The sequence below is a fragment of the Prunus mume genome, linkage group LG4 (genome assembly GCF_029339155.1).
Source record: "Prunus mume cultivar Tortuosa linkage group LG4, ASM2933915v1, whole genome shotgun sequence".
Lineage (NCBI taxonomy): Eukaryota > Viridiplantae > Streptophyta > Magnoliopsida > Rosales > Rosaceae > Prunus > Prunus mume.
In genome coordinates this window covers 1,145,929-1,171,742 of record NC_142701.1, presented here as the reverse complement: position 1 = coordinate 1,171,742, position 25,814 = coordinate 1,145,929, and the positions used below count along the sequence as shown (strand labels likewise).

The 25,814-nt window shown below is 38.2% G+C and overlaps 4 protein-coding genes and 2 pseudogenes across 7 annotated transcripts; 1 reads left to right on the top strand and 5 right to left on the bottom strand.

Moving 5' to 3' along the window:
• Nucleotides 1–267: 267 nt before the first annotated feature.
• On the bottom strand, nt 268–8,887 carry LOC103328636 (LEAF RUST 10 DISEASE-RESISTANCE LOCUS RECEPTOR-LIKE PROTEIN KINASE-like 1.3). 4 transcript variants are annotated; one of them, XM_089050176.1, is made up of 5 exons: nt 3,298–4,482; nt 2,471–2,494; nt 2,052–2,387; nt 1,045–1,946; nt 268–583 (listed from the first exon to the last, which is right to left on the bottom strand). In XM_089050176.1, exons 1-5 carry the CDS (start codon nt 4,139–4,141, stop codon nt 554–556), a joined length of 2,136 nt encoding a protein of 711 aa, XP_088906302.1. In that variant the 5' UTR covers nt 4,142–4,482; the 3' UTR covers nt 268–553. The 4 variants fall into 4 exon arrangements, with proteins under 4 accessions (XP_088906302.1, XP_008229261.2, XP_008229259.2 ...); XM_008231039.3 differs by lacking the exons at nt 268–583; nt 3,298–4,482 and adding an exon at nt 7,875–8,887 and having other exon boundaries at nt 726–1,946; XM_008231037.3 differs by lacking the exons at nt 268–583; nt 3,298–4,482 and adding an exon at nt 6,072–6,191 and having other exon boundaries at nt 726–1,946.
• Nucleotides 5,878–6,869, bottom strand: LOC148917604 (LEAF RUST 10 DISEASE-RESISTANCE LOCUS RECEPTOR-LIKE PROTEIN KINASE-like 2.7; annotated as a pseudogene).
• A 1,062-nt stretch (nt 8,888–9,949) lies between the features above and the next one.
• LOC148917603 (LEAF RUST 10 DISEASE-RESISTANCE LOCUS RECEPTOR-LIKE PROTEIN KINASE-like 2.4) lies at nt 9,950–10,982 on the bottom strand. Its single transcript, XM_089049871.1, has one exon. It carries the CDS (start codon nt 10,739–10,741, stop codon nt 9,950–9,952), a length of 792 nt encoding a protein of 263 aa, XP_088905997.1. The 5' UTR covers nt 10,742–10,982.
• Nucleotides 10,983–16,566: 5,584 nt separating this feature from the next.
• On the bottom strand, nt 16,567–17,710 carry LOC148917602 (uncharacterized; annotated as a pseudogene).
• A 3,380-nt stretch (nt 17,711–21,090) lies between these two features.
• Nucleotides 21,091–21,673, top strand: LOC103328677 (cell wall / vacuolar inhibitor of fructosidase 1-like). The gene has a single exon (XM_008231085.2). The coding sequence runs from the start codon at nt 21,110–21,112 to the stop codon at nt 21,653–21,655; it is 546 nt and encodes a 181-aa protein (XP_008229307.2). The 5' UTR covers nt 21,091–21,109; the 3' UTR covers nt 21,656–21,673.
• Nucleotides 21,674–22,658: 985 nt separating this feature from the next.
• LOC103328637 (putative glutamine amidotransferase GAT1_2.1) lies at nt 22,659–24,628 on the bottom strand. The gene is given in 5 exon segments (XM_008231042.3): nt 22,659–22,898; nt 22,900–23,121; nt 23,232–23,444; nt 23,543–24,306; nt 24,421–24,628. Coding segments are annotated over 5 exon segments (1,317 nt in total). The 5' UTR covers nt 24,509–24,628; the 3' UTR covers nt 22,659–22,868.
• Nucleotides 24,629–25,814: the final 1,186 nt, after the last annotated feature.

The following is a 25,814-nucleotide window of genomic DNA, read 5'->3' as shown; positions in this document are numbered from 1 at the left end:
GAGTCCTAAACTTGCTAAACCATTCTAAATTGTGTCTTAATAAATTTCTTAAATTCAAACCTTCCCCCCATAAGTGATTTTGGTTCTCAAAATCACTCCCAAATGAGTCCTTAGTCAATTCATACAACAAAATTGAGGAAGGCAAAGGAAGTATGGTAGGCTTCTTCTCTTTGGGAAGTAGTGAACTTGCCTATACAAAGATAAAATATAATTGCATATTTACATGATGTTTTTTTTGGTTGCTTTATTCAAATAGATATGCTCAAATAATTGTAAGTTGATTGTGCATATATAAATAATTGTATAATTATACATAATTGTATAGAAAAAAAAAAATGGCAAAACCAAAACCCAAAATATCGTAGTGACGTAGTGACAACAAAGGCCATCTCTGCCGCGCCTTGTAGCGAAGAAAGTATTGTACCAAAAGTTAGTCCACCATCCGCGTACGACAATGGTGCTTTCCTGCATTTACAACTTAAAAGTTACAAAATCAATCCACCATGAGATTTTGTTGAACTCTGAGTCTGAGCTTCCACCATCACCAGTTGGGTTAAATAGTTTTGTCCCATCTCTTATAAACCTGTTAAGTTGAAGAACAAAAATTAAAGGAGGAAAAAAAATTCATTTTTAAATGTCAAGATTTACCTAAAAAACCATGTGTTTGTGATATATTGAAACTGATTATAAGGGAAAAAAAAAAAAAAAAAAAGGAAAAAGAAAAATAGAAGAAGGTAGTTTTGTACATAAAAAAACATTCCAAGTGCTGACAGCTTCATTAATTTATGTACATTGGCTGGCTTGGATCAAATAGTGATGCCACTTTAGTATATCTTCTATCAACATCAAAAGAAAACAAAGCATATAGAAAGACAATGAAGTTTGAATCCAGTCCAGAGGATCTGATTATGAGTATACAATACTTTTTACCATCTATTTTAGAACTGAAGGCTGAAGCTCACCAAAAAGCAGAAAAGAGGAGGATGTGGGAGGATATGGAAATCTGAAGTGCTAAAAGGAACTAGGTGGGGTAGAGCTGCTAACCAATTTATCAGTTCCGGCTGAGTCTGGTGAGAGTGGGGGAGGCATGTTCCTCAAGAGTCCAACGTCATCCGCCCTGATATCCAGCACAACTGCTTGACCGTCTTCTGAACCAAGATCTTCATTCTGGATTGCTCTCAAACCATCTAACACTTCGTCCATGGTTGGCCTCATGTCCCTCTCCTGTTGCAAACATCGGAAGGCCAATTCTGCCACTGCTGTTGCCATCCCCCTAACAACATGGTTTGTTTCGAACTCAAGAAGAGGATCAACCAACTCATTCACTAGATGATTTTGAATTTTGTTGATAGCCATGTTGGCCAAATTTATATCGTGCCGGTGCCTATTGGTATCCACTGCTTGTAGTGATGATATGAGCTCGATCAAGACCACGCCAAAGCTATATACGTCACTCTTGTCCGTGAGTTGATAGCATTGATAATACTCAGGATCAACATAGCCGGGGGTCCCTTGTGGAGCAGTTGAAACATGCGTGACATCGTTGGGAAACAATCTTGAGAGCCCAAAATCAGCGACCTTCACACAAAAGTCGTTGTCTATGAGAATATTGTTGGTCTTGACATCACGGTGTATTACATCATTGCGGTGAAGGAAAGCCAGTGCATCAGCTGTCTCTATGGCAATGCTCAATCGAACAGGCCAACTAAGAAACCCGGATTCAACTCTTTTCCCATGGAGATGGTCAGCCACTGTTCCATTAGGAATATACTCGTAAACAAGGAGGAGTTCTCGGCTGCGTCTTGAGGTGCATCCATACAGCTTGACAAGGTTCCGGTGTTCGAGACGAGTTAAGATCTCGACCTCGTTCATAAACTGCTCCACACGTTTGAAATTGTTCTCGTAAAGGCGCTTCACTGCAACTACACGGCCATCCTGTAGCTTACCTGATCAAGCAATTAAAAGAAAATATTACAAAACAGAATTAACAAGTATTTATTGGTGAGTGAAATTGGTAACTTGTAGAGATGCAAAAGGAAGTATTTTCAAACCATAGTAAACAGTGCCAAATCCTCCGTCTCCAAGTTCTTTAGCAGGATTGAAATTTTCAGTGGCTTCCTCTAATTCAGTATAGCTGAAGACCTGAACTCCAAAGTAAGTGCTCCCCTTATCATAGTCTGACTTTGAAGTAAAGGAAGGATACGAAGGGATGCTTTGAGATTGAGAGAGATTAGTTGAGGGAGTAGCAACGCTTTTGCTCGTGAGGGGTGTTGGAATCTCTTTGCTTTGAGCTAGTGCAGCAAGTTTCTTCTTCTTTCGTTGTATGAAAGAATATATATAGAATCCTATGAAAATTCCAAAAAGGATTGCACCTCCTACAGCAAGACCTGAAGATGAAACAAATATTGCTTAAATTTTCTTCTTTCTGCCATGATGTCATCAATATGTTATTAATGAAGTGAAGTATTACCTATTGCTATTTCCTTCTTTTTTCCTGAAACAGCCAAAAGATAAAGCAACATTAGTTGAAAATTGTATAACATATATAGAAATATTTTGTGGACTATAAAGTTCTCAATACAAAAAAAGGAAAAACAAACTCTTCATAGTACTTGTGTTTACTCTTATAATAACCTGTGGAATTTCCATGAATATCAAAACTAAGAAAACCCCTTACCCATATCAGGCTACAGATACAAATAGCATGTCACTGAAAACAAAGCAGGCCAAACATGGAGAAAGCCATTGTTCTTTCTCTCCAATATGCACAAGGAACTGATAGCATTACATTATAGCTCACTAAACAAATCACAATTTGTGACAACTTCTATCTTCTAAGAACAAAGTGAACGTATCTACGGGAAATTGATGAGCAGTGGACGGAATCAGCCATCTATCTAGTTGAATGCTCAGTACACATTAGCCATCTACTTGTCCTGTCTTCAGCTAGAACCTGGTGCCCGTTTGAAAAACCGAAGCAACCAAAAACTCATGTGCCAAGGCAAATGAATCTATGAAACGTTGAGATCCTAACACTAGTTAAGTAGTGCAATGGTCTACTAAAGAGGGACTAATAGCAAAACAGTGCACAAAAGGCTATTCCTCTGTTTGGTGTCATCAAAATCAACATAGGAGTTAAGTAAGGTAACAAAACCAGAAGACAAAGAAGCCATTTTTGGATACTGAGCACTCAAAACACTACCTAAAAATTGCCCAAAACTACTATGAGTAAATTCTACAAAACCCATGAGAGGAAAAAATAAAAAAAATAAAAACTTCAAAGACTGCTGAAAATACCTGCTGGGTCACAAACCCGATTGCCGCAAATGCAAACGGGTTCGCTCGAACCCGTGTCAAACCCACACAGCCCATTTACACCAAGACACTGAGCGCATTGATTATCATAAGGGTTGGTATAGTTAACAGTGAAGCCTTCATTGATTGCTTCCTGAAACAGCGACCGATTGGCGACGAGCTTCGCAGCCGTGGTTTTGAGAATCGGCACCGTAATTCCAATCTCACACTTGAAAGTGCTCATAATCGGGTCGAGCGGGACCGGCCCGATCAAGTAGTAAGAGTCGTTGAAATCCCGATTGTTGTTGCAGTGGAACCAATTCGCGAGCTTCGGCGTAGTGATCGTCGAATTGCAGCCGTAGAAAATGGACACGTCCACGTCGTCGCTGTCGTTGTAGGCGAAGAACTCGGATTTCATAGTTGAGTTGAAGACCTTGTCTGTGCAGGTCGAGGTCCAGAGGTCTGAGCGGGCCAGCTTCAGATTCCGACGAACCGGGTCGAGTTGGAGAACTCGGTAACTCAGCGACAAGATGGTCAGCTCCGGCGAGTCGTTGACGCAGTTGATATGGAACTCCGGCGGGCCGCAGTAGGCCGGGCGGGACCCGCCGGCGAACGGGTACGAGAGGTTTCGAAGCGGGCCGCAGTCGAAGGCCCGGGAGCAGTTGGAGAGGTTTGCATTCGAGGGAAACGACTTCGTAACCTCGAAGGAGTAGAAGAAGAAGAGGAGGAAGAGTGGGTGCATTGGGGAAGGGCGGGAAAACAACGGCGTTTGGGTGTGGGGTGGGCGAGGCGGGAAGTGGCTTAGAGAGTTGAGTGATGAAATGCAATGAGGTTTTGGTTTGATCATATGGGCGGCGTTAGTTGACTTGGACTGTTGTGGGTGGACACTGCACACAGCTTTTGAATATTTTGGAGGCTGCTGACCAAATAAATACGTCCCTATCTTTTTTACTTTAATGAATTTTTTCTGTTCAATAATGTATGGGTATTTTCGTAATTCAAGGAATTAAAATGATTATTTATTATTTATTTATTAGATTGAGTAAGACTCGTGGTCAACTTCAAAGGTATAGTCAAACAGTGTGAGCTCCAAACTAGCAATTTTTCGAAAGGGTAGTTGATGAATTGGAGGAGGGCTTTGAATGTGAAAAGAAGAAAATCTCATACAATTTTTGGGCAAGTTTTTCTTAGGTAGAAAACTTCTACTACCCCCCAACTTTATCTCGGGTAAATATATCAAATTATAGAGCACCTTTTTCTGAGGCAGAAATTATTATAACTTACTTTCGTTTGAAGATTCTTTAATATTTTTTAAAGATTTTTTTTGTTCGGAAGGATGATAATATGTTAAACTCACACACATTACACGGCTGCTACAACTTGAACCTAGCTACACTAGTAAAATCTTCGCTCAAAATTCCTAATTTCAATACATGAATTCGGTACAAAGTATTCATGATAGCACATGCAAATGGAATAAGACATTTTCAGTCCCTACAATACTATATATTTAATAATAAAAAAAGCCCAACCACCGCGCACATGAAATGAAAAGCGTTGTTTTATTGACGAACTATAGCTATTCTAAAGGTATATTATGAAAGAACAATCTTTATCAAGATGGATTCATTAAATGGATTTCATTCAACCTCAAACACTACTTTGACAAAAGCTAGTCCAAAAGCTAAACAAATTCATACAAGCTTCTAAATTCAGATAAGGTCATTATAGTAAATGTCAAAGCAGCCTAGATAACTCAGAAGTCAGAACATATGAAGCATAACACGTGGTATGAATCATTTGGTTTTGTTTTGGCATGGAAATGGCCAGCCTAGCTAATTGGAGAGATGATATTAAAAGACCAGAAGAACCCAACTTGCGGTTTCCAATGGAATGCCGCATGGGTTTTCCATGGCTATGTGAAAGGAATTTGGATGGAAAAGGAGTAGGAGTCAGAAAATGTTTGGTATAGGTCAAAGTTTAGGAAAGCACATAGTTTAGACCACAGGATAGAGAATTGCAAGCAGGAACACATAATTTGACATCACTAAACTCTAGGATAGAGAATTGAGCAAAACAATAAGGTCCCGTTTAGTTGTGCGGGGTAAGGTTGTAAAATCTAATCCCATAAAATTTTGCTCCAGTTGAATGTTGGACATTTGTCTACGTTGGTAATTGTACCGAGGCCTTTTAAGTTGAAATCTCACACCTAAATGAGTTTATCCAGCCTTATTTCATCCGATGTATTAGACTTAATCATAAGTAGGGAACAATATGTGATTGCTTGGACTTAATAGTGGGCTCCGATGGTGCCTTATGGAACAATTGGTATTATGTTTGCATACTCTGCACTAATGTCTCTGAATTTGTACCAGAAGATGCAGCAGGAGCTGCAAAAGGACTCAATCTGGCACAAATCTTGCACCCATCTAAGAAAATTCTATTTGTCCATCAAAACTAACTTCATCTTCTTCTGAGACCCAACTCAAAAACCCAATCTTGCTTTGGCCCCTCACTTGTTTCTAGACCAGACTATATACTAAAAGAAAACATAGAGGAATCAAGAAGTAGTTAGCCTAAACGCTAGATTTCTATATAACTCTCTAACCTGAGCCAAAGCCCTTTGGCATTGGTTGCTAAGTAGGAGAGTTTGCCATGGTGAAGGGATTGAAAGTAGCATAAAGATTCTAAACGACCCACATGTGACATGTAGGTGTTTGATAAAAAGCCCCAAAGACAAGGAATTAAGACCAAAAAGATTACAAGCGCATGCATACCTGCACAGTTTGAGGGATTAGGTCCATCCTTGCAATAGCAGGTGAACTCAGATGTAGATGTATTGTACCCGCACTGACCACCAGTTCCGTTACATTGCTTACACAAGTTATTACTTGCATCCCATTTCAACGAAACCCAGAATCAAGAACAGCAACTAGATTGTCCTTGGTGGAATTCATCGCCAAATTTTCACTCGCTGATTGTGAAACACGGGCAGTGACAGTCGTGTTGCACGTTCCAAAGGTACCACTAATATTCGTGAGCCCAGAATTCGTGAGGTTGTGTGTGACAAAGTAATTGATGTAATTGGCAGTGCTGTTTATGCTGCAGTTGAACTGACTTGTTAGCTGAATTGGAAGAGGAATATTGAGTGGGGGGCAGTCATAAAACAGCAGTAGTTCTTGAACATCTGAAGCATATTCTACGTGGTTTACTTCTATTGTGGTGTTGCCAGGTGACACAGGACAAACGTTGTTCCAGTAGTCTGTCCTAGCGATTCTAACAGTACTTGCACTTTGGTTGATATCCAGGACTCGATAATCTTCATCCTGGAATGAGATCACCGGGGCGTCCCCGGTGCAGTTCAACTTGAATTCCGGGAAGCCACAATAATTGGGCCGGCTTGATCCCCAAAAAGGGTAACCAATATTCGGAATATTTGCGCATTGAAACGAAGCGCTGCAGTTGAGGTATTGCTCATCATCCTCCTTACCCAAAGATCTTGGAATATACAATAGGCATATAGTACTTGTGATCACAAGGAGAAAAGAGATCTTTTGCAAGGGATAGAGATTCATTTTAGAGAGAGAGAGAGAGAGAGAGAGAGAATACTATTCAAAGTTGTGGAAAGAAGAGAAGATGAATGTGAATGCCTTCATCTCTAAAGTACGACTGTGAAGACAAATGGGTGGGGATGTGACGAAGTTAACGTTGGATTAATCTTATTTTTATGTTATATTTTTTACATATTAAAAATAGAAGGTTCTAGTGGAACGTTAAGAGTGCTTGTAGTCAATGGAAATTTTTTTGGGTGACCAAGTCTCTCTCTCTCTCTCTCTCTAACATAGTTATGGTCAACTTTGCAGGCGGTCTTAGCACGAAACTTGTATTGGTTGTATAACAAATCAGCACACCTTGATAGAAAATTAGCTAAGTTTTGAATTTGTGCACCTAAACCTCTCTGCACTTAGATTAATAAAACTATCTTATTTCCATGTTGGATGATCAAAGTCAACAAAGGGCGACTGACACCGACTTCAATGGGATTGTATAAGATGTCTGGTGGCTATATTTCTTAGGCTGCTTGGAGCATGTAATACGGCACAGTTTTGCAGTCCAGGGAGAGCAACAAAAAGGGTTGACTCTGGCACCATCAGGACTTCCAACTTGATGCTTGTGCCAAAGGATCAAAATGACCAGAACATGAACAATCTTAAGGGCTTAAGGTTCAATTGGTTGACAGAAATTTTCTATGCAAGTTTAATTGCTGAAGCTCATAGCAACATGATCTCTCACATAGTCGCAGACCTATTATTGTAGCTGTGAAGCTCAGCAGTTTCAATGTTCTGCTTCTGCATGCAGATGGATTATTCCTACTTGGACATGGACTATATAGGACACAATTCCCAATTTCCGATCCGGGCTTTTAACAGACGAGCCTAATCACACACGTAGGAAGCTATCTAAATTGTAATATTAAAAAAAAAGAGTGGATGCTACCAATCCTGGAATTCAATGACACAAAAACTCCTAACATCTTCCTAGTCTGTAATTTATAAGAGAATGACGAGGGACAGACGTACCTTGTGCTCCGGGTGCAGTTGCATTACATACGGCTGCATAGGCCTGATCCAGGCAAAAGCAACTGAATCCACCAGTAGCGTTAACCCCACACTTCCCTCCTGATTCCACACAACTGTTGCATTCAACATTATCAATCTCCAATCCCAATTCAAAGCCCTCTTCTACGGCTTCCTGGATAGTTGTTCGATTGGCCTCTAGAGCCTGAGCAGCTGTCGTAAAAACCGGAACACTGACCCCAGCTGTACAGGCGCGGGTAACAAGAGCAGCTACATCAACTGGGAGACTCCGGGTGAGATACCAAACAGCAATGTCACCGTTGTTCGTACTGCAAACTTGGGAAGTAAAGTTAACCTCCAGCCCCGGGACGTTTGAATTGCACGCGTAGTAAAAGGTCAGGTTTGTAAGCCCAGAAGGATAATTAAACAGAGAGAAGTTGATGCTGGTGTTGACGTAAGTCTGAGGACAGATAGTTCCCCAATAGTCCTGCCTAGCAACTGTAACAGAGGGAGCACTAGAGTTCGTTTTAAGAATTCTGTAGTTGACATTCGACATGTTGATTATGGGGGCATTCTCTAGGCATTTGACCTCGAACCCCGGCAGACCACAGTAATTAGCCCGGTTTACTCCCCAAAAGGGGTATGAGATGCCTCCGATGCCACCGCAGTTAATAGCTTCGCTGCAGTTTGTATATTGTTCATTGTCCTGGCATAGACTTAACTCAACGTTGATCGAAAGAAAGGAAGTGATCAAGAGCAAGGGAAACAACGATTGAAGCAGAAGGGTATGCATGTTTTTGGAGGAAAAAGCTCAGAGTGAGGGACAAGGAAACTCAAGCATCAATGAAATGGGGAAGCTCAAGGATTGCAATGAAAAAGGAATAAGCGTCCTGTTTTATTTTAATATAGTTGTTGTGCCAAGTCTTAAGCTATCGGCCTTTGAAAATTTCAATGAAGTTTGGTAAGGGAAACAGAAGCCTATCTCGTTTTCTCTGTTTCTTTTCTCATTCTTGTTTGAATTTCTTGGCACACCAGCCAATCCCAAAAAGGCATGCAATAGTTTTAATTAGTCTACTTCCATGTTTGTTTATATTTCTAATTAATTTCCTAAACCACTCAGATGATGTGGAGGTGTTCTCATGAGGGCTGGAAAATATGTTATTCCAGAAGCTAGACAAAGTCAATAGATGATGGAGTTTTGGGACAGGTACCACCAAAGACCTTTAGCAAAAGACTTATAATAAGTACAATGCAAAGAACATGGCAGGAAGAATGTAATAGTTACAAAAGATTCCATGACTTGTTTGTTGGACAAGGATAACCTCAGAGCAACAAACATTCAAAAATATCTCAACCATTTCATCTCAAATGGAGAGGGAGGACGTGAGGCCAGGCACTGGCGGCAAACCGAGTGACCCCTCCTCCACCCTCTACCACCCTACGCACCGGGGACGAATAAAGGTCCCTTTAGCTTGAAGGATTTTAGCAAGTTACGGTTTTGGTTAAAGATGAGGCAAATCTTTAACCAAATCCCTAATGTGTTCCTTAATAGTGACAAAATAAGGCCAACTTCCTACCAACCTGATTAAGATATGAAAGGGACAAGCCATCTAACTTAAAGAAAATTCAGCACTACTTTGGCCACTAATATATATATGGCCCCAAATTGTGATGGAACATTAACATTTAATTATCTCTCCACACTTCTGTTTCATCCACCCTTAATTGTAAATGAGTAAAAAGTCTCATATAGTCCAAAGAAAAGGCAATCCATCAAAATCATTCCTAAATATGATTATATTTCTATCTTTGCCAAAGGATTAAAATGGTTGTTTAAAAATCCTTGTGTGCTATGCTGAATTTAGACAGTTGACAATGAACTAACTTGGTTTTTTTATGGTCAGAGTGTCAAGGGACTAAAATATTCTCAAAATTTTTGCAGTCCTCTTGCACACAAGTCCATGGGACAAAATGAAGTCATGTTGAACACTACCAAAAATGAGTTGATATGAGGAACCCAATTGCCAAAAGCTAAGAAATTCAGCTTCAAATGCAAAAAACCACTCCTGCTAGCATATTTATTTGGGTTCATAGCTCGTACCTTTAGCTGATGGCAATTCTGGATTGTCTATGGCCTCTGCTGTGGCAGAACAAATCGGGGACGCAGAACTTTGATTCGCGCAATGGCAAACAGTCTCATTCAAAACCCAATCATAACCACAGACACCCTTTGAACCAACACACTCATCACATTTTGCACTGTCCACCTTATACTTCACCTCAAATCCTTCTCTAACTGCCTGTTCAAGTTCTGTTACATTCTTTGAACTAAAGATTCTGAAACTCATTGCGTCCGGAATCCGAATCACCACATTTGATTTACACATGGGAGGCACCGGAAAAGCTGCAATTACGGTGGCCACATCACCATAAGTTTCACCCTTGGGGCAACTGAACTCACCTTGTGAAGTACAATCATACAGGAATTTAACATCGACAGAGCCTAAAACATATTCGAAAAGATTGGAATTCAGTTTGGTGTCCCCAAACTGTGGAGAACAAATTTTCTCATAGTAGTCATCTCTCACAAGTTTGAGTGTTTCTTCAGCTTCTTGGTTTATCTTCAACACTCTGTATTGGACCCCCATAATCCCTATAGCGGTGACATTCTCGGAACATGTGAGCTTCAGTTCTGGATAGCCACAACTCTCTGGCCTGCCGTATCCCCAGAAAGGAAAACCAACGTTTGTGATATCTCCACAGTTGAACTTGTTGCTACAACTTGTGTACCCATCAAAGCTTGAGGCTAAAGGAATGTTCATGAAAACAATGAAGGCAAAAGGGGATGAGAAGAAAAGCCAGGACTTCATTTTTTTTTTTTTTTAGGGGAAGAGAAAGTGTTTGATAGAAATGAAATGAATTAAAAGTTTTGTTCGGTGGTTGGAGGGGCAGTGGGGAGGCAACTGGAGATAAGCCAAGTGACGAGGAAAGTTTGTTCAAAGATAGAGATACATAAATGATGAGTGCTTGAAAGGTTTGTTGACTTGAATAAGAAATTTTATTTAACGCAGGCCAGAAATTTCTTCTCCGTACAGGGATTTTTATTGTTTGTGCGGTTATCTGCTCAAAGTCAAGCCAAATTAACTATAAGCCTCTCCCCCCTACAAGCAGAGACACTGATTTTTAATGGCCTCACAAACTAGCTTGGGTCGGTTCATCCAATTCCCACCAACCTAATCATGGTCTAAGAGGAGGAAGGGGATAGTTTACTTTCGAGAAGTTCTTTAATTAATTAATTATAATGATATGTTTACTAATCCGTAATCGGATTATGAGGAATTGAATTGAGGAGAATTAGATTCCGGATTCCTATTAAAATTAATATCATATGGATTGAGGAGAATCAGATTTCATATTCCTATTAAAATTATTTACTAAACCATATGAATTGAGGAGAGTGGTACTAATTACTAAAATGTCTTTATTGTTGGGTTGAAGTAGATGGCAAATTTGGAATTTTAAAAATTGTGTGAGGATATAATGGATAAATAAGATGAATTCCTATAAATTAGAATACCACCTCCCACCCAAGAATTAAATTCTTCCAAAATAAAAAAAATTCAATTCTTAATTTTGTGTGGGCCCCACTTATTTTTTAATTCATTGATATAAAGTAAATACGAATCCTCCATAATTGGAATTCATTTCCTTAGTCGAATTCCAATTCCTTGATTAGTAAACACACCATAATTGTATTGCTTGCATATTTTTATTTTGTGCCAAATTAAGAAGGGGAATGGGGTTTTTTCATACTGCCAAGATGTTATAAGAGTTGAACTTGGACCACTATCTGTTAAGACCATTTTCCACTGGACTAGACCTCATTACGTATTACTTGCATATAAATGATGTTTCGATTCTGTTGATAGACCATCGTGTTTACTACTAAATTTGATGGCAATTCGTGTTAATGGATCGTGTTATTATCTTGTGAGTTGCCGACTCATTTATAATGGTGTCGTCAATGTAACATTAACGTGCCAAGTGAACACAAATTTAACACTATAGCAATCCTTTGTTTTGTTCACCAAGTCTCTTATTTATCCAATTTTGATACAATAAAAGATCACTTAATCGCAACTGCTTGAGCAACCAAACACATATACAATTACACATATAATACAAATTTCAAAACAGGAAAAAGGTTTATATCAGAATTTTTTTCTCCGAACTTGACTAGGATAGGATATCACTTGTGAAAAACCGACAATATCTTGGTGTGGTCATTCCTTTGATTGGTAACTCATTCAAATGGATCTTTAACAAAAAGAAATGATGAAAGGGTGGAAGTTATCGAAATTAAAGCGCCGTAGAAAAAGAAGTGTGAAACGTTAATTGACACACAGGAATCGGACGTGACCCATAGTTTGCATTTTCTGCCGGGAGCTTCGCATATTGGCCGAAGTTGTCTCTCTTTGACTAGTTCTTTGGACTTGAGAATGGACGTCACCTATAGTTGACAGATTAGGGTGCATACAATTTACATGATTACTTTACAAGTCATATGAAATTAATGAACAGTTGGGTAGATGCTTTGGAAGTGGTTGTTGGTTGGTTCTCCTTTTGTTTTTAGTTTATGAATCAGAGACAATCTTGGTTACGTGTTCGTACTATGTATGATCATGACATGTAAGTTGCACGGTTGTTAGTATTTTGTTTTCACATGACATCAAGTATAATAGCCTATGGTGCACCGATATGGATATGCTCGTATCCGATATTCCGATACACTGATACGGGTACAATACGCTTTTGATATGGATATAGGAGTATCGTGCACCTTTCCGAAAATATTTGAAAATATGTTTATTCGTTTTCAAAATTATAAAATCCTATGGAGTTAAAGATTTAGGAAGTGGCTTTGTAAAGAATGCTTGGTTGATAGGTTTTGTTGTATTGTCAATAGTAGAGTACAAGCAAAATATATACTACCAGAATCTCTGTAGCGTGATCCCCAATCCTAGGGATTGATTTGGATCTGTCTACCAATATCAAGTAACTACTCTATGTATGGTTATAATTAACATATTACAAAAATAAAATATCAATTACAATATATTATTCTAATACTCCCCTTCAAGTTGGAGAGTGAATGTCATGAAGTCCCAACTTGCTGCTTAATCTGGTATAGTCATTCTTTCCCAAAGGCTTCGTAAAAATGTCTGCTAATTGAGCGTGGTAAGGAACATATGAAGGAGTGATCAATCCGGCAAGCAGCTTTTCTCGAACGATGTGACAATCAATCTCAATATGTTTGGTGCGCTCGTGGAATACAGGGTTCGCAGCAATATATAAAGCAGCCTGATTGTCACAATATAATGGAGCCGAGTTAACCTGAGGGACTCTCAAGATCATGTAGTATGTATTGTAGCCAAGTGAGTTCCAAACAAGCGTTAGCCATGGCTCGGTACTCTGCTTCTGCGGATGAACGAGAAACATGTTGTTGCTTTTTGGATTTCCACGAGATGAGAGAATTTCCCAGAAAAATACAAAAACCTGTGATAGATTGTCTTGTGGTACGACAACCGGCATGGTCTGAATCACAGTAAGCTCTCAAAGCAAGATTGTTTGATGCAGGAAATAATAAGCCTTGACCTGGAGAATTTTTTATGAATCTGAGAACACGGAGTGCTGCATCCCAATGTGGTTTTCTAGGCTCATGCATGAATTGACTCAATGTCCAAACTGAATATACTATGTCGGGCCTTGTTACAGTGAGGTAGATCAAGCGTCCCACTAACCGTCGGTATTTCATAGGATCATTGAGTAAAGCTCCATCTATGGGTGTGAGTATGAGATTTTGCTCCATTGGAAACTTATCTGGGCGAGAGCCTAAGAGACCTGCATCTTGTAATATGTCCAAAGCGTATTTCCTTTGAGACATGTAAATACCTTTCTTGGAACGAGAGAACTCAATACCCAAGAAGTATTTTAAATCACCAAGGTCCTTGATGCGAAAATGCTTGAGGAGAAAAGATTTGAGATGCTCCATTTCTTGCAAATCATTCCCTATGAGAAGTATGTCATCCACATAAATAAGAATTGTTGTAAAAGAATTATTTCGAACCTTGGTGAACAATGAGTAATTGGATTTTGACTGCTGAAAGCCTGCCTATTGAATAGCACCAGAAAATTTAGAAAACCAGTTCTTGGAAGCCTGTTTAAGTCCATAAAGGGACTTATTGAGTCGACATACAATATTCTCCCCCTGTCGGCGAAGACCTTAAGGAAGGTCCATGTATACGACTTCATGCAAATCGCCATGGAGGAAGGCATTCTGAACATCTAATTGATGGATGAACCAATTACGAGCAGCGGCAACAGTGAGAAGACAACGCAATGTGGTGAGTTTGGCTGTAGGAGAGAATGTTTCCTGGTAATCAATGCCTTCCACCTGTGTGTAGCCCTTGGCCACAAGCCGGGCTTTGTAACAATCAATGGTGCCATCAGATTTATATTTGAGTTTGAAAACCCATTTACAACCAATGAGTTTGTGTCCAGGTGGCAACAGGACAAGAGTCCATGTATTGTTTTATGCCAAAGCATCTAATTCTGTTTGCATGGCCTGCTGCCAATTGGGATCAAGGATAGTTTGAGCATAACTGGTGGGTTCAGTGGTGCCTGAAATGTTAGCTAAAAAGGAATAATGGGGTGATGAAATGCGAGAATAAGAAAAGAAATGAGAGAGTGGGTATTTTGTACCTATAACAGCAGATGGCGACCAGGCAGATGAAGAGGCATGGTTGGACATGTGGTAATGTTGGTGCCATGTGGGAGCTTGCCTTGGATGAGTGGAATGACATGTTGGAGCCATGGGAGATGAATGAGGTGAACTAAGTAATGTTGGTTTGGATGGAAAATGAAGAAGTGGCAAGGTGTGGTTAAATGAATGGGAGATAGGTGAAGTGTTGGGGACCACCTAACTGGTGGTGGCGGGGTGGGGTTGTGGAGAGGAAGGAGTGATGCTGGTAGGTTCTAAAATGGAGGCATCAGGAGGTGGACATGTGGCGTCATGGGTAGGTGTGTTAATGCTAGTTGGGATTGGGATGGCAGGAGGTGGACATGTGATGTCATTGGGTGATGAAATGGGATTTATAGAAAGTGGTGGTTGAATGTCAAAAATTGGGTTAGGAATAATAGGAGTTGAGGAAGCAGGTTAAGGTGGGATAGTGGAGAAAGGAAAAATATGTTCATGGAACTGAACATCTCTAGTGACGAAAAATTTGGAGGTGTGCAGACCAAAAAGTTTGTAGCCCTTTTGTCCCATGGGATAGCCAACAAAAATACAAGGTGTGGCACGAGCATCGAATTTTTGTAGGGGATGAGTCACAGTAGCATAACAAAGGCACCCAAAAACTCTAAGATGGTTAAAGGTTGGTGGCTGGTGATAGAGCAACTCAAAAGAGGACTTATAGGACAATAATGGAGTGGGCAAACGATTTATGAGATAGACAGCAGTTAAAACACACTCCCCCCAAAATTTGAGAGGTAAATTGGCTTGGAAACGTAGAGCGCGGGCAACATTGAGAATGTGACGATGTGTGCGCTCAACAACTCCATTTTGTTGTGGAGTGTGAACACAGGATCGTTGATGTGCAATTCCATTAGTTTGCAAAAACTCTTTCATGGATAAAAATTCTGAACCATTGTCAGTGTGAATGGCTTTAACATTGAAATTGAATTGAGTTTTGACAAAAATAAAAAAAGATTTTAGAAGAGTTTGTGTTTCAGATTTGTGAACCATCAAGAAAAGCCAAGTGCATCGAGTAAAGTCATCAACAATTGTAAGAAAAAAACGAGCTCCCGAATGAGAGGCTATTTTATGTGGACCCCAAACGTCACAATGTAATAAGTCAAATGTTGAACGCGATGAAATAGAACTTAATGGAAAAGGAATTCTTGTTTGTTTAGCCATAGGACAAATGCCACAATTATTGTCAACAGAAACAATTTTTGAAGGAAGCAATGAAGAAAGTAATTGAAAACGAGTAGGTGAAGGGTGTCCGAGACGAAGGTGCCATAAATTGGAGGTTTGTGAAACTTGATAGGAAACAGGTATCCTTGGCAAAGGCGACATGTAATATAGACCACCACGTTGTTTACCCAAACCAATCATCTTCCCGGTAGCCAAGTCCTATAAGACACAAAATGTGGTAAACAAAATAACACAACAATTGAGTGAGTCGGTAATTTTACTGGCTGACATTAAATTCAAATGAAAGGAAGGAACACACAAAACATTATCTAAGGTGATGGTGTTATTGAAAGGAATTGTGCCAACTGAAGTAATTGGTGCGGAAGAACCAGTGGGTAAGTTAACAATGGGAGTGTGAGATGGTTGCGTTTTTGTGAAAAGTGTAGAATCGGATGTAATATGATATGTAGCCCCGCTATCCAAAATCCAAGGTTTGCTAGAAACAGAATTAATTGAAGGGACAGTAAAGGTGGACAGACCAGCTGCATTCACAAATGCATGGTTATTACCAGAGGATGATGCATTGGTGTTGACTAGTGACATGGCTGTGGCCAATTGTTGATATTGCTCATAAGTAAGTCCACTCAAGAAGGTCTGAGCTGAAAAGTCTAGAGCTTGAATTGGGTTTTGTGAAGGCTGTGTGACACTTGAAGAGCCAGCTTACTGGGCCGCATGTGCGGATGGGAAGGATGAGCCCGCATGTGGAACAAACCCATGTGATTGCTGCGTGAAGGTGCGCGTGTTACTACCAAAGAAACCAGAATTTCTACGTGAGTTTGTACCTCGATTGGACCCTTGGTTTTTGTTCCTGGCATGATTTCCTTGTCCGCTCGATGTGTAGGTTCCATTCTTGAAACGACAAGTGTCTTCTGTATGTCCGTTTTGATTACAAAAATTGCAAATGGAATTTTAATTGCCTGCAATATCCAATTACATGACCATTGCGATCACAATGATCACAATGTTTATTTTTGGGATTGTTTGGACGGCTTTGGATAGCTGCAACAATAGAAAAGTTCTCGGTTGTTTCCGATGTCATCAGTCATTGTGTTTCATCTTGAATGACAAGTGAATAAGCTTGACGGACTTTGGGCAATGGTGTTATCATGAGGATGTTGCTGCGAACACCACTGAATGTGTCATTAAGGCCCATGAGAAATTGCATCATCTTGTCTTCTTCTCTTTCTTCGTTGTGTGCTTTCATCTCATTGCAAGTGAGAGGAGTTCTGTATGTCTCTAATTCGTCCCAAAGGCCTTTGAGTTTTGTGAAATAGGCTGAGACTGTCATGGTGTCCTGTGTGAGAGAGGCGATGGACTTCTGAATCTGATAAATTGTTGGCGCATTTTTTTTGTGAGAATTGGTCTTTGAAATCTTCCCATACTTGATGAGTGGTCTTGGTGTGGACAACCCATTTGGCTAGATCGGGTTCCACGGAGTGAGCAAGCCATGATAAAATCATACTGTTGCATTGATTCCAAAGAGCATATTCTGTGGGGTTTTCTGTTTTTGATGGCGGCTTAATGGATCCATTGACAAAGCCAATTTTGTTCTTGGCTGTGAGGGCATGAATCATGGATTTACTCCAAAATGGATAATTGGCGCCATTCAATTTTGTAGGAACGAGCATATGACTAGGGTGGTCTGAAGAATGAAAATAGTATGGATTTGATGTATCCATACCAGAATTGCTATTGCTATTGCTTGAATTTTTGGAATTGGATTTCTTGTTTTCTAGTGTTTGTTCTTTGTCTGACATGGTGGTTGCAGGTTTGCTGGAGGGTTTTGAAAAGGTTAGGAAATCAGGCACCAGGACGCAGCTCTGATACCATGTAAAGAATGCTTGGTTGATAGGTTTTGTTGTATTGTCAATAGTAGAGTACAAGCAAAATATATACTACCAGAATCTCTGTAGTGTGATCCCCAATCCTAGGGATTGATTTGGATCTGTCTACCTATATCAAGTAACTACTCTATGTATGGTTATAATTAACATATTACAATAATAACATATCAATTACAATATATTATTCTAATAGGCTTTCACAATGTTTTAATTTGTTTTTGTGTTATTTTTATTTATTTTAATTTTTATGATTTGAGCAATTCTATGGAGACTTGTATTATGTGCTTAGTTTTATGTTTGAACTTATGGTGGATGATTATAACATGATGAATGCAATATTAATTTTTGCTATTTATATTAATTTTTAAATATATATTACTTTAATTGCTGAATCGGTGCCGTACTGATATCCTAGATTTTGGAGTTTTGTTATATCAACAAATTATATCGTATTGTATTAGCATACCCGTACCTGTGCAACATAGATAATAGCTAAGGTGACTATAAAAATAAAAATAGTGGTATTGGGGGGATTCGAATACTGAACTTTGAGTGCATGTATAACTACTCTTAATTATTTGAGCTATAAGCTCCTTGCAATAACTAAGGTGATATTTGATGGTGAACTAGGCCAAATTGGAAGTAAAAAATTGTGTTCACTAAAAAAGCTGGTATCAACTCAAAATCAAATTGAATCGACCCGGATCGATCCATTTCATGGTTTTAACCATTGTAAGGTTGATAGGAACAAAATTGGACGGATTGTATTAATTTGGACAATTTTAGTAATGTAGTCTTGTTAGGTAGAAATCAAGTCCTACAAATGTAAAATTGTTAATAAAAATATACAACATGGTTACGCACATGTAATAGTCGCTTATTGGGTCGGTAATCAACTCCAGACCGATGGGCCTTCAAGCTACAGATTATTGGGTCATGGCTATCTGACAGGGTAGATGCCTAATTTGCACAAGTTGTGATCTATGGGCACCCTAGAAGGCCTCCCTCTACTTCTCCTTCTCTTTCTCTATTATGCATCACTATTTTCCCTTTGTTTTATCTTGCTTTCTCCCTCTTTTACTTTAATTATGTGTTTACTGATTAGGAATTGAATTCTATTTATGAAGGATTTATGTATTTATTTCACATTAAGAAATTAAAAAGTAAGTGAGGCCCATAGAAAATTAGGAATTGAATTCTTGATTTTGGAGGAATTAAATTTTTGGGCGGGAGGTGATATTCTAATTTCTGAAGAACTAACCTATTAGGAATTAATTCATCTTTTTTTACCCATTATATTCTCACACAATTTTCAAATTTTCAAATTTGCCATCAAATTTAATCCAACAACGAGGACATTTTTAGTAATTAGCACCACTCATACTCCAATTCCATATGATTTAGTTAACAACTTTAATAGGAATCCGGAATCTAATTCTCCTCAATCCAACTCCTTCTCCATTCAATTCATCCTCAATTCAGTTCCTCCTAATTCAATTACGGATTAGTAAACATGCCATAAGTTTTTAAAATTAAGAAACTTAAATTCATATTGACTATCTATTAGTTCTATTTGAAAAATAAGTGACAATTCAGTTTTCTTAATGATTTAAAGTAGGTTACTTCTTCTTAGTCGGATAAGAGTAAATTAGGGATGAGGAAGTCTTTAAATTGCTACATTTTAAGATATTAACGTTTTTATTTTTATTTTAGAAAGATAGAAATAGAAATGTGGAAAGACTAGCAGAGGATCCAGATCTTGAAATTGACAAAACAAAGATCTTTTAATTACTTCAATTTCAAGCAAAGGTTTTTTTATTTATCAGAATTCTGTGATTTGATTTTCTCTACTAGGATTTCCTTAACTTTTATTCTTCATCTGCAACCTCATTTAAAAACCATCCAATGGCTAAAAACGTGACATATATTCCCTTCACTTCTCCATATTAGCTGCATTAATGCCGCTTATTCTTCATAGTTTTTAGTTTACTACACCTATTATTTGGAATGAAAAATTCTTCTATTAAATTTCTATTCGAAAAAGAATGTTCAAAAAATTATTAAGGAGATTCACTATTATACCGAATATAAGAGCCCAAATTATAAAAATACCTTATCTTAAATGGACTTTAGAAACACACCCAAAATCCATTTATAACATAACAAAAAGGGTTTTATCTTCTTATAAATTGTAAAATTGCCATCGATTTCTTAAATACAAATTTATAAACAAACCCAACCCTCATAAACAAACCTAAAACACTCAATAGGGCATCAAAGTAATTTAATAATCAAAATTAATTTAAATAGAGCTAGCTGTTATTTTTTGAGTTTGTTTATAGAAATTACATGGTGTAGGGATTTATTTATATTTTTTGTGCTAAAAATAGGTATATGACTAAATATCTCAAATTATTATGCGTGCAAATTTTGCTAGAGGAATATGAAAATAGATTATTGTGCATGCAAATTCTTATTGTAGAATAACCATTGTTTCTTCATGCACCCTGCATCAATTTTGTACTTGGCTGAAAGACGTTTGTATTTATGAAGAACCCATCATCAAACCCTAATCAAAGGAACAACCCTATAAAAAATCTACCATTAAATCAACTCCGGAAACACCTACGGTCTACATTGACAAAAACATGGAATCCAATAGAAACCTACATATGCACAAATAAGTCCATCTAAAAGGGATCAAAAGAATAAAATATAAATAAGATATCTGTAGCAAAAAAAAAAAAAAAAAAACCTCAAAATTAATCAAAACAACGTTGTGGCTACCATCACTTGATTTCCAGTGAGAAAGAAGGATTTTTTTGGAAGAGGCAATAGAATCTGGGGGAAGAAGGAAGAAGCTTGCAGAGAAAGGAAGGAAAATTAAGAGGAAAACACGTCAAGTTTGGATTAGGAAATCTTTTTCCTTTTTAATTAGGAAAAATTGGGTTTTGTTTAAACACAATGTGTCAACTTTAAATCCTTTGGATTGAAATTTAAATGTTGTGATGCGTAGAGAATGAAAATCAATTATGTCCTAACAGAGAAAATCCAAACAGATGATTCGGAATTTTTTTTTTTGGTAGTGAATAATATACTTACAAATATAAACAATAGTCAAAAGACTAAAATCAAAATTCAATAGGTATAATGTGATTAAAAAAAAATCAATAGAGTATCCAAAAATGACAATATACCAAAAATTACCACTTGCGGTTTATATACACATCATGTGTGACACATGGTACGTTGTTCTTTCCAACATTTATTGTCTCAGCATCCAAACCCTATATAAAGGAACTCACACCATAATTTGACATCGAAACCAACTCCCCACAACCCTAATTTTTCTTGCCAACATGAAGAATTCAATATCTCCAAAACTCATGCTATCTCTCCTAGAAATTGCTTTCTGTGTAATTGTATTTCTTCCTATAAGCCATTGCAAGGTTTCTTATTTTCCAATGGGTGCCAATCTCATCGACCTAACCTGCAAAAAAACACCATACTACGATCTTTGTGTCATCTCTTTGAACTCAGATCCCCGAAGCTACACCGCAGATGTGGGCGGCTTAGGCGTCGTAATGGCAGATGTTGTTAAGGCTAAGGCAACGGACAGCCTGAACAAAATCAATGAGCTACTTAAGCAGAGCCCAGGAGACCGATCGTTGACCACCTGCGTTGACTATTACAAGACAGTTATAGAAGGTGATGTTCCCCTAGCTAATGAAGCCTTTGCTTCAGGTAACGCTAAGCTTGCTGACCAAGGCATGAGTGACGCTGGCATCGTGATTGACTTATGTGAAAGCCAATTTTCTGAAGGGAGCTCTCCTCTGACAGATAAGAACAAAGCTGCTCATGATGTTGCGGCTGTGGGTGCAGCAATTGCGAGGACAATGCTTTGATATATATTTCTTCTTCTTCTTCTTCTTCTTCTTCTTCATGTTGTTTTCTTTTACACATTCTGATCAGTTTCAAAAATGAATATCATTTATATCCAACAACAATCAAAAGCATCCTCAAAAACTTAATAATAATATACCTAAATATACTTATTTGGTCCTGCCTGGTTAATTAACTTTTTACAGTTTCGTGTCTTCTCCGACTTTGATTAATTGTTGTTGGCCTTGATGAAATAGTTTTGTTTTCTGGGGAATTCTTAAACCAAATGAATCACTAGTTCTCTTGGCTATTCAGGGATGTTAATCGCTATAATCCGGGTTTGTGAATGGTGGTGGTGAGTGGCGGCTATGCAGTTCGATCAAAATATTCGGTTTTGATTTAAATGGGTCGTGCCAGAAGGAAGGCCTAGCCCATTAGAGTCCCCCCGTCTGCCGCCACAAGGCTTGGAGCCCAACTCACAAAATACAGGCTTCCACTTTTTTTGGTTGTTTGGGAAAAATTTCAACCCTTAAACAGGGTTGTTCTGATGATGACAACAGTCCCAAACAAATCTATGTTAAATGAAATTATGTACAACTAGTACTAAAAAATTGTAGGAAGGTATTATCAAATGAAATAACCAAGAGATATATTATAGCACATGATTTCTGAAGTAGAAAGGTATGTATACAAAAGTAAAGAGCAGTAAGGTATGTATCAGAAAGTAAAGAACAGTAAGGACCACATTGATTGTAAAATAATGCTTTGTGTTTTTATCACAAAACATCCTTGAGGTGAACAAAATTATCAAGTTTTGAGTTCATTTTGTTTTTGTTTTGTTTTGTTTTGTTTTTTTGTCACTAATGATCCTCAAGGTTAACAATTGTGTTCATAACTAATCTCAGTTGTCGACTTCCATCCAGCTTCCTTTCGAAAATCTGTTAAATTGTTGACATAACGCACATGTGAAACTTACATATCTAATAAGTTCCAAAACTGGTTGTAAAGGTCTTATGCACGCATAAATTTACACACTTTATTTCATATTCAACAGGGAAAAAAAATAGTGAACTTTTCAGGGTAAGTAACAGGAAACAAGAGAGACAAGTAAAAAGGAGATATAGACATGAGCCCATCATCCAAGATTCATGTGAGTTCAGCACAAAGCAGCAGCTAGCTACCCTTTTGACCTCAAAGCATGAAATATATTCAGCTAAAAAACAGGGGATGAAATGGTCAAGAACCAATATCATTGACAATCCCATTGAAGCTTTCTTTCCAAGACTTCAGAACAGATTTGCCCCATCATATGGTAGAAAGCCGACAGATCAGACAATTGCTCAACTGACATTTTCCCCATCACATTCCTTGCCAACCTTTCTCTCTCCTCATTCAATTTCAATCTCTCTATGTAGGACCCTGCATTTCTCACTGTGGCACCCATTTGCTTTAGCCTATTCTCCTGCTGTAAGCTCAATACTGTGTTTGACTGCAGATAAATAAGACAAAAACACATATTACCATCAAATTAAAATGACCCAAAGAAAAATAGCAAAACTTTGGAACAAAATATCAAACAGTTGGTAATCTATCAGAAACCTCAAGGAATTCTGCTCCAGCTTCAAGTTCAGATTCCTTGATTGGTTGCAAACCACTTCCTAGGCCTCCACTGTATATGATTCTTGCAATTGAGAAACTTCTGACAATTTTCTTTCTCTTCATCTCCATTTCACCATCAAGCTTCAAAGGTTGTGGCACTGAAGTTGAGCTATTAACCTTGTTCTTGTAAGCAATTGCTGCCTTCACAAATTCCTACAAAAACCCAGAAAAAATAAAATCAATAATCAACCTCTAGAATCCCATATCAATCAACAGATAAAAATAATAAAAGCAAAAAGTAGGTAAGAGACCTGATAAGCAGATGGGCAACCAGGGTAATCAAATTCATCTGAATCTGGCCTCCTCATTCTTTCTGGATGAAATTGTAGCCCCATTATAAACTTACCTTCCTCAGGATTATAAGCATCTGGATCATAAAACCCTTCAATCAAACCATCTGGTGCAAATGCCATTGGCACAAACCTCTGAGCCAATTTCTTAACACCCTGATGGTGATAACTATTAACCCGAATCTCCATCTTCCCCTCTTTCTCCATAGACTCCTTAAACCATTGATGCAAAGGGGTCTCCTCCACCACCTGCACTACATGCCTGTGCCCATCATAATCATCATAATTAATATGTCGAACTTGAACCCCATTTTGAGGCTTTAACTCATAATTTTCATTGTGCTTTTTCGAGAGCTCTTTCTCTATGTCCTGGTAAAGGGTACCTCCACATGCCACATTCAAGACTTGTGAGCCTCTGCAAATGCCCAAGTAGGGTATGTTCCTTTCAAGGCAAAGCTTGGCCAGCCTCATTTCAATGGAGTCTTTTTCTTTGTCAATGGCTGTGTCACTTGCATGAAGCCTCCTGATTTCTTCCAATTCTTCTGGTGAAAGGCCTGAAACATCCACCTCTGTTTCATACAGCGATGGGTCGATGTCTTCTCCTTCACAGAGCAGAACTCCATGGATGGGCTCGAAGCTGTCCAGTAACATGTGGACCCCATTGACACGGGGCACAATCACTGGCACTGCTCCATAGCCTACTATGAGATCAAGATGGTATTCACCTAAAATCACATATATTATGCATACATTAATTAGTGCAAATTATTAGGAAAAAAAATAAAATAAAAACAGAAAAAGAAGATGAATTGTTGTTGTTATGGGAATCGGAAGCGTACCCACAAAATCTACGAACTTGTTCTTGCGAAGGGTACGTCTAGAGACGATGAGAACGCGAGGGAGGATGACGGAGAGATCAGAAGCCATGTTTGTTGGGTTGGGTTTATTATTATTATTATTATTATTTTTTGGAATTGGAGAGAAGAAGAAGAATTAAGTAGAGATTAAGAAGTAGGAGGAGTTTGATTTCCTAAAATTAGAGGAAAAGGATAAGAAAGACAGAGATGATGTGCGCTATTTAAAGGAGATCGGTCGAAGCAAGCAGGTGAGGAAGAGAGGTGTACGTAGTCCAGGCGCCGCATACATCTCACACTTTCAAAGTCGGTTTGTTGAATTAGATATGTAACAAAATAAATATTATTATTAGTGCTAAAAAAGACACACACGATTAATATACCTACTATCATAATTAACAATTCGAATATTCCTTCCAAATCTAAAAATAAACCATTTAATAGTTATCTGTATTGCCAACGAGGTCGAAGATAATTTAGACTAACGCTTCTATTAAAAAATATATATATCTGAATTAGCAAGAGGGTGTGAGTCAAGATATTTTTTTGGTCAAGGTGTAAATTAAGATTAAATGAAGCTATTTTGCATAATATAGTCATTTAATTACACATTTATTTTCTGTATTTGACGGCCTACTTTTTTCTCTCTTTGTGCAGTAATTTTCATCACATACATTGTATATGTGATGTTTCGAGTACACAATTGAACATAATAGAAGATGGCTCCTTTACTTGATGTACTTAACCGACATTTCATTAAGAAGTATAGTTCAGTTTTAAATTGTACATAATTCAGCAGCCAAACTCATTTTGGAATACTTCCTTTTTGTTTATCAAGAGGAGAATTTATTCAATTAAGCAACTAGGGTCAGAACAAATCCAATCCACACAGCCAAAACTTAACTAAACTTAATATTAATTCTTGAGTCAAAATCATAAAGTGACACAGTAAATCTATATAAACAAATGCCGTCCAAAAAACCCACTAGTACATGTAGTGGTTAGGAGTAATTGCTTTCCCATGAAAAGTCACGGGTTCAATTCCGAGTATTGTGCACCCGAGTTCGATTAACGTAAAAGACAATCTTGAGGCAACCAATATAATACTCCCCCATTTCCCCCCCTATCGAATGACAAAAATAAAATAAAAAAGATCAAATTGCAAAAAGTAGAATAAAAATTATTACGTACAGGGCCAGTAAAATTTATTTAAAGAATAGAGTCATATGCAAATGTGACCTAGCTAGCAACAAAACCACCATAATGACCAGGGCCGGTCTTGAGATTTTGAAGGCCCTATGCGAACCTTAAATTGAGGCCTCACATAAGCTAACACAAACTTACACCATTACGTAATGCCATACAATAAATGTTTTTTT